This window comes from Antechinus flavipes, chromosome 4, assembly GCF_016432865.1.
Source record: "Antechinus flavipes isolate AdamAnt ecotype Samford, QLD, Australia chromosome 4, AdamAnt_v2, whole genome shotgun sequence".
In the NCBI taxonomy this organism is placed as follows: domain Eukaryota; kingdom Metazoa; phylum Chordata; class Mammalia; order Dasyuromorphia; family Dasyuridae; genus Antechinus; species Antechinus flavipes.
This window is the reverse complement of record NC_067401.1, coordinates 197,113,771-197,130,233: the sequence shown is the minus strand read 5'-3', so window position 1 is coordinate 197,130,233 and position 16,463 is coordinate 197,113,771. Positions and strand designations below refer to the sequence as shown.

The 16,463-nt window shown below is 35.9% G+C and overlaps 1 protein-coding gene across 4 annotated transcripts in view; it reads right to left on the bottom strand.

Annotated features, from left to right (window-relative positions):
• The window catches only part of RNF8 (ring finger protein 8), an 80,163-nt gene extending 64,327 nt beyond the window's left edge, over positions 1–15,836 (bottom strand). For 2 of the 4 annotated variants that reach the window (XM_051996801.1, XM_051996804.1), the window contains exon 1: positions 15,540–15,835. In XM_051996801.1, coding sequence (XP_051852761.1) covers positions 15,540–15,653 — 114 coding nt within the window. In that variant the 5' untranslated portion in view covers positions 15,654–15,835. Of the gene's footprint in view, positions 1–15,539 lie in introns of all 4 variants that reach the window. The other 2 variants (XM_051996803.1, XM_051996805.1) reach the window with 2 other exon arrangements.
• Positions 15,837–16,463: the final 627 nt, after the last annotated feature.

The following is a 16,463-nucleotide window of genomic DNA, read 5'->3' as shown; positions in this document are numbered from 1 at the left end:
AGATAGATAGATAGATATAAATATAGATATAGATATATCTTCCATTCATTTTAGTCCTTGTTTGATGGTACTATCTGGAGGCTCATTAGGCAATTTTACCTCTGTGGTTGTATCTATCAAAGAATCTTATACTGTGTTCTCTTTAATCTAATTTGATTTAAGGGAGATTCGGGAGTCTCAGGCTCTCTGGGAAAACATATCTTCCCAGACAAGTTAAGCAGTGTCATTCAATTGGAAATCTTGATCAAAGCACCTTCCATTCATCTTTTTGAGGTGGTCTGGATCTTCAGGAAATTCCAGACTTAAAAAAAAAAAAGAAAAAGGCCTTCAAAATGATTTTATTCGTTAGAAATCTGAGACAGATATTGAGTAGCTTGAAACTCCATGATAATTATCTAGGCCTGGGGGCACTGGAAACTGAGTGGATGCCCATCAATTGGAGAATGGCTGAATAAATTGTGGCATATGAAGAATTGGAAGCCTTAGACTCAGACTGCCATAAAGGACAATCAAAACTCCAAATCTCTGTAGAAGTCTGAAGTAGGGTTACGCTTTGCCAAGGGACCTCTCTTCTTGGCACAGCTGACTACCAGGAATCCTGCCCACTGTGAAGACATTCTCTTTTCAGCGATAACCTTCATTATTTCTCTGACAAGACTTCTTGCCATTGAGAAGTCTGTCTTCCTAGCAAAGCTGGCTTCTTAGTGCCAATAAAAATCCCTTTTGCTATTCAGATTTTTTGAGTTTGTGAATTCTTTCATGTTGGACCTGTGCCAACCAGAGGGGATTTTTCACATCAATTCTCATACCTCAAATTTCTACCACTAGAATCGCATCAGTATGATGTTAACATAAAAATCTTAGGGGTTTGTTTTTGTTTTTTTGCACTGAGGCAATGTTTATGTATTTTTTGTAATCAATAAATAAAAGAAACGGTGTGTTGACAACACTTAGTTAAATGTATAATTACAGCTATCATCATAATGATGAGTAATGGTTGATGGAAAGAGACTTGCTCCCTGGGACAGACAGGAAAATTTCAGCACTGATGGGGATCAGTTAGCCTCAATCCCGCTCTCTGTGAAAGTCATGAGCAGTCCTGTCTTGCTATGTCAGGTCAGAAATCTGAGCTTTCTCAAAGCACTAAAATTAAATTTCCCCTATAAATCTGTTTATGTCTACTTTGGCACTCTGTCTTGTGGTATCTTTTCTCTCACTCTTCCTCCATGCCATGTGGTGTCTCTCCTCTCACCCCACAATGCTTTATCTCCTGTTGTCTTGCCTGTCACCTAAGAGTATACTCCAACCTCATGGGGTGTTCCCTTTTCCTAGTTAATCCTAAGTACTGCTAGGGAATTTGTCTTTTCATCATTAATTATTAAAACCCCTTTCCATGCTAACTATATGCTCTCCCAATCCAATAGTCATGAATGAATCCCAATATTTGGTGCTAAATCCCTAACACATCATTTGAAACCAGAAATTGCTAAGCCACATCATTGTTACAGAATTTTGTAAAAGCCTGCCTATTATCATTTTTACAATCCCACTAAAAACATCTTGATACAGAGGAAGCTAGTCAGGCAGTAGATAGAACATCTAGAGACAAGCAGACCTGAGTCCAAATTTGACCTTATTTTATTAATTAATTATGTGATCCTGGGTAAGTCCCTCAACTTGTTTAACTCAAGTTTGCATAACTGAAAATGGGAGTAAAAACATCAACTTCTCAGACCTGTTGTGAAGATCAAATAAGAGAACATTTTTTTTAATGCTTAAGGAACAAAATAATATTCTGATACATAATTTTATAATGATTTCATAAATATGAAAAAGAACCCAAATGGATCAGTAATTAATTTCATCTATGTAGACTTTTTTGAGGTAACAATAACAACTGGGAACTTTATTTCTGAATCGTCCTATCTTTTGAGAAAATTGATCCCTCTGTATGTGTACAAATATTTGTGGCAGCCCTCTTTGTAGTGGCCAGAAACTGGAAACTGACTGGATGCCCATCAATTGGAGAATGGCTGAATAAATTGTGGTATATGAATAATATGGAATATTATTGTTCGGTAAGAAATGACCAACAGGAGGATTTCAGAGAGGCCTGGAGAGACTTACACGAACTGATGGTGAGTGAAAGGAGCAGGGCCAGGAGATCATTATATACTTCAACAACAATACTATATGATGACCAATTCTGATGGACCTGGCCATCCTCAGCAATGAGATGAACCTAATTGGAACCAGTTCCAATGGAGCAGTAATGAACTGAACCAGTTACACCCAGCGAAAGAACTCTGGGAGATGACTAAGAACCATTATATTGAATTCCCAATCCCTATACTTTTGCCTACCTGCATTTTTTATTTCCTTCACAGGCTAATTGTACAATATTTCAGAATCTGATTCTTTTTTTGTACAGCAAAATAACGGTTTAGTCACGTATACTTCTTGTATATCTAATTTATACTTTAATATATTTAACATCTACTGGTCATCCTGCCATCTGGGGGAGGAGACAGGGGGAAGAAGGGGAAAAATTGGAACAAGATTGGCAATTGTCAATGCTGCAAAGTTACCCATACATATAACCTGCAAATAAAAGGCTATTAAAATAAAAACAAAAACAAAAAAAAGAGAAAATTGATCCCTTAAGTGATACTAAAATGACTAAAAGCAATTATTATTTGCTATATATTTGGCTGATCTTTTAATTCAATTTTTTTTTATTTTTTTTATTTTTTAATTTTGTAATAACTTTTTATTGACAGAACCCATGCCAGGGTAATTTTTTTTACAACATTATCCCTTGCACTCGCTTCTGTTCTGATTTTTCCCCTCCCTCCCTCCACCCCCTCCCCTAGATGGCAAGCAGTCCTATATATGTTAAATATGTTGCAGTATATCCTAGATACAATATATGTTTGCAGAACCGACCAGTTCTCTTGTTGCACAGGGAGAATTGGATTCAGAAGGTAAAAATAACCTAGGAAGAAAAACAAAAATGCAAATAGTTCACATTCATTTCCCAGTGTTCTTTCTTTGGGTGTAGCTGCTTCTTCTGTCCATCATTTATCAATTGAAAGGGAGTTAGGTCTCTGTCAAAGAAATCTACTTCCATCAGAACACATCCTCATACAGTATCATTGTTGAAGTGTATAATGATCTCCTAGTTCTGCTCATTTCACTTAGCATCAGTTCATGTAAGTCTCTCCAAGCCTCTCTGTATTCGTCCTGCTGGGAATTTCTTACAGAACAATAATATTCCATAACATTCATATACCACAATTTACCCAGCCATTCTCCAACTGATGGACATCCATTCATCAATTCCATTTTTAAACACTTTCAGAATGATCTAGGTTAGTTCATCTGGTGTTATACTTTCTGCGAGTTTGATTTCCCCTACATGACTTTTCACGTAAGATTAAATATAGTTCTAGCTATTCCGCTGCCATTCTCCTCTAAGAGAATGCAAATTGCAAAAAGTAGCAATTAAATTAAAATGCAATATAGTAGGAAAGAGAATTACAAAGTACCTAAGAAGCTCCTAGCAAGATGACTCTTATTTCTAGTTGGAAGAGCTATTGCATTTCTGGAAACCTTCAGAGAACTGATACCAATGGGGTTAGGTGTTGACAGAAAGGATGATTTAAGCAACTGGAAATAAGGATAGCCATTCCAGACACAGAAACAACCCCAGAAAATAAAGAGAAATAGAAAAAATGTTAGAGGAGTTTAAAGAACATTGAGCAGTTCAATTTAGCAGAATCACAGAATAGAATTTAACTGATTACAAGCCAGTTTAATGTTCTGTTTCCAATGTCCAAGTCTTACCTCCCCAAGGGAATTTCCTGAAAATAGGAATTTTTTTTTTTTTTTTACAAACAATACGATAAAAAATTTTAAAATAAGGGTTACTGCAATAACAAAGAAAAGTCTTCTGCCTTAGAAAATCACTGATTCATAATTCTTCTACAATATTTTCCACAGAATCATCCAAGTACTCAAATATTCACTGAACAAAACTGAGAAGATATAAAATCAAGTCTTTTTTAACTAGAACACTTGCAACTTTTTCCTTAATTTAAAGTGCATATTATTTTCATTAAAATTTTATCAAGATAAAGAAAGAGAGATAGGTCAACAATTAAATTATTTTCTTGGTTAACATTTGGAGAGTAATAACAAGCTTCAACCTTTTTCCTTCCAAACCTTTTGTATTGACTTTTCAGATACTCTGGAAATGCATCTTTCTATATCCTAAAAAACACATCAAAATTGCAGATATTCAATAAAGGCCTCCTCAACTCTGGATAAAACATTGGAGTTGCAAACTGGAAAAGCTTAATAAAAATCTTTCTTTTTACTTCTTACACTTATTAAGGTTACAATTCTGGTCAAGTCCCTAAGCCTTTCTCACCAGTTTCCTAATGTGCTCTTGTTCCTAATCTATAAAAATGAAGATAATAGCACCTACCTTTCCCAGGGTTGCTGTTTATCTTTTAAAGACAAATCTAAACCCTGAAAGTATATGTTGAGGTCTTCCACTACTTTATGCTTATTAATTCTGTCTGTAATTCAATTTACCTTCCCTTTTGTAGAGAATCCAAGGAAAATAGAAATTTCAATAACTAGGATGTTTCTCTTCTCATAAGTTAATCAAGGGTGCATCTAAGTTTGAAATCATGAGAAAACAAAATCCTGGCACAATTACTGGGGCATTGTGAACTTAACCCAAGATTGAGTCCCTAGAAACTAATAACATGCTTCTGAGATAGAAAACAGACACCAAAGTTGGCTTTTCATAGAACAAATGATTTTCATAACATATGATTTTAAGAGATATAATAATTTCTCTCAATAAGTGGCTCTGTTGAATTATCATCAAACCTGTCTTCTTATTTTTAACTGCCATTAGCCCATGTGTGTTGTGCTGGCCATAACACTCTTAAGTTTTTAAAAGTTATATCATCTGGTACATATAAATTGAGTTAATGCTAGTTTATCTATGGCACTTTTAAATACAAGATAGTTTTCCTTTTGATCTTTTTAAACTGTATTTATTTTACTGTTACTTATCTGCAGGGTCATAAGTACTAGCCAGGTTTTATTTTAGTTAATTTGAAACAGATTTTGTTCCTGTTTTGCTTAACTATGTTTTATTCATGTGTACAAACTATTCCTGTTCAGCTATGATTGTGAATTTTCTTCCATCCTATCCTCAAACTTTTTTCCTCTCCATTTCCCTCCCTGATCTCCTCTGTCCAAAGAAGAAAATGGTGAAAGAGAACTTAACACCAGTGACAAAAGAACTACCTTTTTTTTTTGGCTGAGGCAATTTGGGTTAAGAGACTTGCCCAGGGTCACACAGCTAGGAAGTGTTAAGTGTCTGAGGCCAGATTTTGAACTCAGGTCCTCCTAATTTCAGGGATGGTGCTCTATCCACTGCGTCACCTAGTTGCCCCCAAAAGAACTACCTTAATAGTATATGTACCATTCCAAAACTCTGGTTCCATTGCTCACACTGTGTTTGTAAGAACTCTCATCTCCTTACTATTATTAGCTGTTTGACATTAGGCAAGTCACTTAATCCTGTCCACCTCAAGTTTCGTCATTTGTAAAATAAGATGGAGAAGAAAATCCCAAATGGGGTCAGGTCAGAAAGAGTTAGAAGGAATGAAAAACAATCAACCAAGATCTCCTTGCCAAGGCAACACCTATCTTTTTAACAATTAGCTTCCAATGGTGTTGTGGCTGTGAGTCAAAAAACAGCAATCTCTGAAAAATATAAGATATCTCAAAGATATAAGTTGAGAGACCTCAAAATAGCAATAAAGAGAACACAGTGAACATAAGAATACAACACATTTCTAACAAAGAACATTTCTAACAAAGGAGAAGGCTCCAAAAGAATGTCATTAAGTATGAAAAGAAAGTGGGCTGATAATGTAATAAGAGATAACTGTTGCACAGCATGGGGTGAGCAAGCCAATGCTTTCCAAGCAATATCCAGAATATGTCTCTAAACACAGAACAGTAATAAAAGACTTAAAGTAGATCTCTATAGCATTTGTTCAATCTTTCTAGAGTAAATATGGGATGATGTGAACAAAAGTCGTATAAGGCGGCCTTTAAAGATAGGTTGCAATACGCACCAGTCACAACTTAACATTCTCACTCTTTTTGTTATTCGCTTGCATTTTGTTTTCTTACTCATTTTCTTTTTGATCTGATTATTCTTATGCAGCAAGATAATTGTATAAATGTTTACATATATTGGGTTTAACATATATTTTAACATGAATAACACATATTGGATTGCTTGCCATCTAGGGGAAAGGGTGGAAAATTTGGAACACAAGATTATGCAAGGGTCAGCAATGAAAAATTATCCATGCTGGCCTGGTTGTACCTGATCTAAAACTTTATTACATAAAGCAGCAGTCACCAAAACCATTTGGTATTGGCTAAGAAATAGACTAGTTGATCAGTGGAATAGGTTAAGTTCACATGACAAAATATAGCAATCTAGTGTTTGACAAATCCAAAAATCCCAACTTTTGGGATAAGAATGCACTATATGACAAAAACTGTTGGGAAAATTGGAAATAGGGCAGAAACTAGGCTTTGACCCCCACTTAACACCATATACCAAGATAAGGTTAAAATGGGTTCATGATCTAGGCATAAAGAATGAGATTATAAATAAATTAGAAGAACATAGGATGGTTTACCTTTTAGACCCTGTGGAGGAGCAAGGAACTTGTGACCAAAGAAGAACTAGAGATCATTACTGATCACAAAATGGAAAATTCTGATTATATCAAGTTAAAAAAGCTTTTGTACAAATAAAACTAATGCGGACAAAATTAGAAGGGAAGCAATAAAATGGGAAAACATCTTTACACAGTTAAAGGTTCTGATAGACATTGTTTCCAAAATATATAGAGATTTGACTCAAATTTATAAGAAATCAAGCCATTCTCCAACTGGATATAAACAGACAATTTTCAGATGATGAAATTGAAACTATTTCTACTGATCCGAAAGGGTGTTCTAAATAATTATTGATCAGAGAAATGCAAATTAAGACAACTCTCAGATACCACTACACACCTGTCAGATTGGCTAAGATGACAGGAAAAGATAATGACAAATGTTGGAGGGGATGTGGGAAAACTGAGACACTGATGCATTGTTGATAAAGTTGTGAACAGATCCAACCATTCTGGAGAGCAATTGGGAACTATACTCAAAAAGTTATCAAACTGTGCATACCCTTTGATCCAGCAGTGTTACTACTGGGCTTATATCCCCACAGAGATTTTAAAGAAGGGAAAGGAACCTGTATGTGCCAAAATGTTTGTGGAAGCCCTTTTTGTAGTGGCCAGAAACTGGAAATTAAATGGATGCCCATCAATTGGAGAATGGCTGAGTAAATTGTGGTATATGAATGTTGTAGAATATTGTTGTTCTCTAAGAAATGAAATGGATGAAATATAGAGAGGCTTTGAGAGAACTGATGCTAAGTGAAATGAGCAGAACCAGGAGATCATTATACACTTCAACAATAATACTGTATAAGGATGTATTCTGATGGAAGTGGATTTCTTCGACAAAGAGATCTAATTCAGTTTCAATTGATCAATGATGGAAAGAAGCAGCTATACCCAAAGAAAGTACATTGGGAAATGAGTGTGGACCACAATATAGCATTTACACTCTGTTATTGTTTGCTTGCATTTTTGTTTTTCTTCCCAGGTTATTTTTCTTTCTAAATTCGATTTTTCTTGTGTAACAAGATAACTGTATAAACATGTACACACATATTGTAGTTAACATATACTTGAACACATTTAACATGTATGGTACTACCTGCCATCTAGAGGAGAAGGTAGAAGGAAGGAGGGGGAAAGTTGGAACAGAAGTTTTTGCAAGGTCAATGTTAAAAAATTACCCATGCATGTTTTAAAAATAAAAAGCTTTCCCAAAAACAAAAACAAAAAAAACCAATATGCACCACAAGATGGATATCTTTAGAATTGGAAAGGATTGTCTAGTACAAATCCCTTATCCTATCCCACTCTTTTAGATGAAAAGACAAAGGCCCAGAGAGATGACATAAGCTGACCAAAGTAAAACAAGGGGCAACACAGAGCAAAGTTTTGCATCCAGGTCCTTTTTATTAACCCACTCTCACATATCTTCAATTTCTTGCAGTAGACTGGCTAGTTGCTTACTCCCTACAAATATTCCCAAGTCTCTCCTATCCTCAAAAATCCCTCACTTGATCTATATCTCTCCTATCATTCTAGATCTTTTTTCATTTTATGACTAAACCCCCTTGAGTGGGTCATCTATAATTTAGTGCTTCCATCGCATTTCCTCTCTCTTCTTAAATCTTTATCAATCAATTTTATCATTTAACCGAAACTGTTTTCTTTAATGTTACCAATGAACTCTTAACTGCTAAATCTAATGGGCTTTTTTCAATCCTCAGCTTTCTTGCATAATCTCTCTGCAGTTTTTGACATTGAACATTCTTTTCTCCTTCATTCTCTCTGCTCTAGGTTCTCATGATGCTACTCTGTTCTAATTCTCCTCCTATCTACCTAGCTGAGCCGTTTATTCCTTCAGTCTCCTTTGTTGGATGACCCTAATCCCAGAGAACTCTATTTTCATCTCCTTCAACCTCTGTAATATTTCACTTGGTTATCTCATGACTAAGCTTCCATGGATTCAGTTAATATCTCTATGCTGAGGATTCTCAGATCTATTTATCCTATTCTACTCTCCTGACTTCCAGACTCATATATCCAAATACTCAATGGACTTAATCTCATACTGGATATCTAATAAACATTTTAAACTCGATATATCCAAAACTGAACCCTTTCTAACTTTCTTATTATTATCAAAGATACTGCTATCCTTCCAGGCTCCAAGGTTTAAAACTTAGTTGTCATTTCCAACTCTTTACCTAAGTGGTACAGTGGCCTGGAGTCAGGAGAGCCCCAGTTCAAATTTTATCTTAGACACTTACTCCCTATGTATCTATAGTCAAATCATTTAACCTCTGCCTCCATTTCCTCAACAGTAAAAATGGGGATAATAATGTCACCCATCTTACAAGATTGATGTTAAGATTCAAATTTGATATTTTTAAAGTGCCTCGACCTATTATTAAGGGCTTAATATTCCTCCCTGGCCCTTATTTAATCTTCTCTCAAATCCTATTTATTTTATCTTTATAATGAGAAATTTTATTTCTCGTACATATCCCTTTTCTCTTCTGATACTGCCACTAATATGGTACATTGCAAGTGTTTAATTATCTCATTCCTGGACGACTGTAACACTCTGCTGATTGGCCTCCTCTCATGAGTCTTTCTCTACTGCAGTCTATCCTTCATGCAGTTGTTAAAGTGATCTTCCTTGAGCACTAATGTGCTATGTCACTTTTCTAATTAAACTCTAGCAGCTTCCTGTCACCTACAGGATCAAATACAACATTCTGTTTGGCATTCAAAGTTCTTCATACAATCACACCCATCCCCCACACTTCTAGTCATCTTATATCTTCTCCTAACTATGTATGTACTCTGAAACCCAGGGACATTGACCTCCTATCCACTTTTCCAACAAGACATTCTATTTCCTGTTTCTGGTCATTTTCACTGGCTGTCCTCCATACATAAAATCTTGTTCTCCTCATCTCTAATAGCACTGATTGCCCTTTGCCCTGAAGTACTAGGTAAAATCCCACTTCTAGGAAACTTTTCCTGATACCCATTCATTCGAATGAAGTCTTTATTGATTATCTCCAGTTTATCCTATTTCCTGATACCCATTCATTCGAATGAAGTCTTTATTGATTATCTCCAGTTTATCCTATCTACAATTGTTTGTACAAAGTTATTTTATGTAGTCTCTCCCATCCGATTAAAAGTTCTTCGAGAATAAAGATTGTCTTGTGCCTTTGTATCGCCAGTACTTAGCACAGTATGTCACACAGTAAGTGCTTAATATGCTTACTATTAATGTTACTCAGTTTCAGTAAAACTGACTCCAAATCTAATATTCTTTCCCTTGTTATCAGATATCAAAGTAATATAATAACCAGCTTTCCAACAAAGTAGCCCTAATATATAAAGTTTAGTGTCCAAAATACCACTCAATCTGAGGAAAAATGAGAAGTGGAAGAAAAGTAGATTTTTTAAAAAATGAGTTTAATTGATGCCTTTTGTTTTTCACGCTAGTAATATATCCTTATACCCTTATACTTACTTAAAAAAAAAAAAAAAAAAAGAGCAGTTAAGCAAAACCAACTGAAAAGCCATGTGGAATCTGACAACAATGACAATATTCCATGCCCACAGTCCTTTAGTACCAGGAGGAGGGAAATATATAACTTCTTGGAGTGTTAATATTATCTGTTCCAAGATGGGAACCTTGCAAATAATTAGCTGTTGGCTATCTTTAGAGTTTTTTTTATTTTCATTTACATTATTATGTGCATTTTTTTCTGATTTTTTCTCCTCTGCCTCAATCCATTCAAGTCTTCCCAAAATCCTCATATTTGTCTCTTTTATTGCATTATAACATTATCCTACATTCATATATCACATTTGTTGTTCAGACATTCCCTATTTGTGAACTATCATAAGAAATTCACTATGAACATTTTAATATATCTAGGATCTTTTCCTTTTTATTAAATTTTAAAAATGCAATAAACCAGATAAGTATCAACATATGTCTTTGACCTTCAAGAATATGCCTAATATTGGCATCATTATATTTTTCCTAAAATAATTCAGAATTGTTTTCAAGAATACTTAGTCCAATTCTCAAGCTTCACCAACAGTATATTATAATACCTTTCTAACGTTGACAATTTCTACCTTTTTATCATCTTTGCCTATTTGGTGGGCTCAAAGTAAAACCTCAGTTGTTTGAATTTGCATTTCTATTATTAGTGGCATATTTGTTTGTGATTATTAATCATCTGTACTTCGTTTTTTGAAAATAAGTTTATATGCTTCAAATTCTATGTACTGAGGGGGTACCTGGCTTTTGTGCTAATAAATTTTGCTTAGTTATCAGATTTTTATCAGAGATATTTCACATTATTAAAAAAAAAAAACCCATTCATTTCTTCTTAATTTTATTTCACTAACTTTATACAAGTTTGAAACTATCATCTTCTAACAGCCTCACTTCAACTAACCCTTTTTACCATCTCTCAACTCTTTTAACCTTTATCCAGAGCATGTATCTATTTCTTCCCTTTCCCTGGCCTTTTTATATGTCACATTAGCATTTCCATCTAGATTTTAAGTTGCCTGAGAATAGGAATCTTGTCTTATGTATTTTCCTCCAAAGTACTGACATTTATTCCTTAACTGATCTATCTCTCCCCAACATCTTTTCTTCTTTCAAACCATATTTCTCTCTTAGCTCACAATACCTAATGGCCCAGCTTCTTCTTGTTCCATCCTCAGTTACCAACCATCTCTAGGCTGGGATATTTTCTCCTGTTCTTCCATTTTCACATCTCACTTTTTTTTTTTTTTATGAAGCATTGCTTACTCATCTACAATTAGCATAACCATATTTCTCATTCCCATTCCACCCCCAACTATAATTATCAATACACATTTAACTAATCAACTTCATAATAAAGATTTGTATCTTATTCATATTTGTATCTCATAAACTGGCTAGCATGTAAAGTACTGCAAGAGTAGTCTCAATTCAAATTCTAAGTACAAAAGCATTCTTATCAGGTATCAGAGATTCATAGACAATAGAAAAGACAATCCCTGCCTAGAAGTTCACAATATATTAAGAGTGAACATGTATACAGATAAGTAAATGTAAAGCAGCAATGACAATATGTACTTGGAAAAGGAGAGTAAGATTTCATGAGAATGGCTCCTGAAAGAGGCCTAAAGAAAAAATAAGAGCCAATTACATTCTGGACTTGTATAAATGCACAGTAGGTCAGGATTAGATAATGTTCAGTGTGAAGAACAGCCAGTAATAGTTCATTTTCATTGCAACATAAGAGTAGATAAACGAAAATAATATGAAATAAGGGTCATAGATGGCCTTACTTGCCAGGATGAGAACTTGCATTTTATCATTTAATACAATACAAAACCAGTAAATGTTTTAGAGTAGGGGATGATATGGTAAAAACTGTACCTAAAAGATTTATTTTGTAAGCTGTGCTCAATGAATTAAGAGGAGAAAACTAAAACAGATTTTTTTTTTTAAATAAATAGAAAGCATTGATGTAGGTATAAATCAAGATAGTGGTATTGTAAGTGGAGAGAAGTCAATAAATTTGAGAGATGGTAGAGAGAGAAAACATAATCAGGCAACTGACTGAATATGGTAAAGTAAAGAAGCATGAAGGTGATTTTTATGTTATAAACTTTAATAACTGGAAGAAAGGCTATGCTCTCAAAAGAAATAGGAAAGTTTAGAGGAGAGGGGCTTGGAAAAGATGAGTTGTTTCAAATATAGTAAATTCAAGATACTTAGGGTACATCCAGATGGAGATATTTAGCAAAGAAAGGGAATTGGGGGAGAGTTCAGGGTATAGTAGATAGAGCATTGGACTAGGGGTCGAGACTCAAAGTTCTGAATATTTATTCAGATATAAACTACCTCTACAGGCATTTTAACCCTTCTGGGCCTTGGTTTTCTCATCTCTAAAACAAAAGGATTGTTTAAAATGATGTCTAAAATCCTTTCCAGCTCCAAATATATAGGTTTGGGTTTTTTTTTTTGTTTTTTTGTTTTTTTTTTTTTTTGCTGAGGCAATTGGGGTTAAGTGACTTGCCCAGGATCACACAGCTAGAAGTGTTGTCTTGAGAGCAAATTTGAATTCAGGTCTTCCTGACTTCAGGGCTGTGTTCTATCCACTGCGCTACCTAGCTGTCCCCAAATCTATAATTTTATGATCCTCATGAAATAAAATTGAATGTCTCATATGAAGACTCCAAAGTAGCTGCACAGAGATTGACTGAGAAATGGGAAAAAAATATTTGACCACTATCTAAAAAATAAAGTTTTAGCAATATTTAATATAAGAATTGAACATGGTATGCCAGGAATTCTGAGGAAAGAACTCCACAACTTTTTTTTTTTTTGGTCCATGTTTTGCAATACTACAAGGTAAAACATATTTTAATCTCTCTGGTTAAGTGGATTTACATATTGTTATCTATTTTTAACTAAACTAATCTTTGTAAATAGTTTTGAGGCACTAATAAGAAACTAAACTAAGCAGTGCGCTTTTCCTGCTATAAACATTTCATCAACCACTTTACAAGATAAAAAGATAATCTAATGTGAAATGATAAAACACAGCCCCCCCAAAAGTTATTCTTCCACAGACATTTACTAGATATATGATCTACTTAATTTCTCTGAACCTCAGTTTTCTTATCTGTAAAAGGAGGGGGTTGGACTTGTTAACTGTCCATTTTAGTTCTAAACCTACCAACTTATGATTAAGAAAAAATTTAAAATGTGGCTTTATATGCTTTAATGAGGAACTTCATCCTAAGTGCATAGTGTGCTTTAAGATATTAATTAATGGTATTGTGAAGCCATTAATATTAGAAAGACATAGAAACTTATCTGTACACTTAAAAGTTGCCAATATAGAATTTTTTAACCTTTTAAAAAAATCTAACAAATTAAAAATTCCAATAGGCTTCCAGTACATTTGTGTAAAAAAAAAAAAAAAAAGTATTATCTACTGAATAATTTATAAGAATTGACACCAGGGAAGAGGGATGTTAAAAACTATGAATAATTTTGGAGGCTGAGTTTGGAAATTGTGTATCATGATTTAATAAATACAACCAATGAAGCATTTCTGACATCTGGATCCATAGTATCATTATAAGAGTTATCTCTTTCAACGATGCTAACCATTAAAATGAAGTATCAAAAATACAATGAACCTATATTCTATAACAACCTGTTCAACAAAATGTACTACTAAATAAAAAAAAAATTAGTTTGAATTCATTAGAACAAGGGATAAGAAATGAATGGGCTTGGGAATGTCTTAAGATCTGGTTTCAATTTCCTTCTCAGTCTTCCAAATGATGGTTGGGTGAACAAGACAAATCACTTCTTAGTGCCTATTCACTTGCACGAGTGGAGGGTATTTCCTCAAGGAGTTTCTTATGCAGATAAGATAGTTTAATGCAGACACAAAAATCTGAACTATCAAGTTATATTTATGAGATCACCAAGGGTAGTAGAGGGTAGCGAGAACAGGACAGTAATCTAAGAGGTTACCAGCACTCAAAGATTCAGATCGAAAGGAAAAAAGAGAATAAAGGAATATCCAAGGTTGACTGTGTCAAAAGATGAAAATTCTAAGAGGAAGAAGGCTAAAAAAGGACATCAGATTTAAATACTTAAGAGGTTATTGTTAAGCAGTTTGAATGAAGTTCTTTTATCAGGAACCAAAGAGAAGGAATTTGAGAAGTGAGGTACGGAGTTTAGTGAGGTAAGGAAGGTGCCACTGGATGAGACAATTTATCTAGCAAGGCAGTAAAAATGAACTTAATTGCTGAGGGGCAAGCTCATGAGAAGCAAAGTGATCAAGAGCACCAGAAGAGTAATCTTTAGTAAGCAGAAGTATCAACTTCAGAAATGTCAGAGGTATCTGGGCCAATAATGATTTCACTTTTGCAACATTTTTCCAATTTCTCCTTTCCTGTGACCCTGTCATGGTACAGTTTCTCACCATCTCACACCTGGCAATAGCCTGCTCACTGATCTTTCTCCCACAAGTCTCTCTCCTTTCCAGTCTATCTTCCACTCGGTTGTCAAATGTGGTCTTCCTAAGTATAGGTTCCATCACATAACCTTCTTCTCCCCTCCCCCCCCGCGGAATTCCAAAGACTATCACTTCCAGGCCACCCACACACCCATACATGCAAATGATGTTGTACTCTCCTAACTGGGCTATTTCCACTGGCTCTCCACCAAGTCTAGAATTTTCCTCCTCGTTTCCTTTAAGTCCCAGCTAAATTCCCATTTTCTAAAGGAATCCTTCCCCAAAAGAATTTAATTCTAGCGTCGGCCAATTTCCCTTCCATCCTCTAGTCTGCTGCAAATATTTGTTTGCTCTTGTCACCATTAAGTCTGTGAGCTTTTAACGAGTGTTTATTGATTCTTGGTTCTAAAATGGGCGGGGGGTAGGGGGCAAACGGGGAATGAAGAGGTTCACCAAAAAATTGCACTCTGGGATCTCTCCTCTCCTCGAAGGCACCCCCTCCTTTTTTTTCCCTCCAGCACACATTTTTTCCCACCCGCGGCTCTTTCAGCGAGACACAGGTCCCTACTCCCACCGGGTCCGCATAAGAGGCCTCCGACGCTGAGGCAGACACACTGGCTTCATCACAAAAGCGGTTCTAGCTTCTGGATGGCCTCCTTTCCCACTTCACCCTCCGCCTGTTTCCTCCCCCGGTCCGGCCCGCTCCCCTCACCTCGCTGCGATCCTCCAGCAGCAGCCACTCAGCGCTCATTCCCACTCGCCGCAGGCACCAGGCCCGGCCGCTACCGCCGCCGCCGCCGCCGCTGCCGCCACCGGGATCCCCCATGGCCGGTCAGGCCGGCACAGACCCAGGGCCGATTCCGGTCCTGGACCTAATCCCGGCCACGCTGTCAGTCAGCACAAGGTGGAGCCCCGGCCGGGCCCCTGGGCCCGGCCGTCCCTCCTCTGCCTTGCCACCTGGATCTCTGCCTCCTCCGCCGAAGCCGCCATGTCTAAATAACAGACAGAAGCAATCAACGCTTCCGGCCCGCGCAACCGCAATCCATTCCAGCGGCGCTCGCGGCCCTTCTGTCCCCGCCCCTACTCCTTGACAACAAAGACTGCGCCCAACTCTCGAACTGCAGAGAAAACACCAGTCTTCCACGAGCACCTACTCCACCCTTCCCCCCTCGCTATCCCATCTATAGGAAAGCCCTTTTTGTGGGGCATAAAAGTTAAATAGAAGATAGATTCATAATAAAGTTTTTTAAGTGTCATTAAATCAGACAAACTTGGAGTAATTTCATACACTTCTTAACCTAACTTTAAGGAAATAAACTTTGTGAGACAAATTCTATAGATAAACTAAGTTTACAGATTAAAACTACGTTTACATTCACAAATAGGCAGCTTTACATATTGACTAGGAGTCGGGGACAGCTAAAACTCTGCCTCAGACTTTTTATCTAAGACATGTTTATGGATCTTAAGTAAATTTTTTCATTCTATGGGATTGATTTTGGATCAGGTGAGGTGGATAATTAAGATATTTGCAAAGAGGAATGACCCTGAATCTCAAATAATGAAAAAAAATTTTTTTAGAATTCCTCTAACAATCTCAAAATCAACTTTCCCCAAAGACAAATCATTTTCCCTC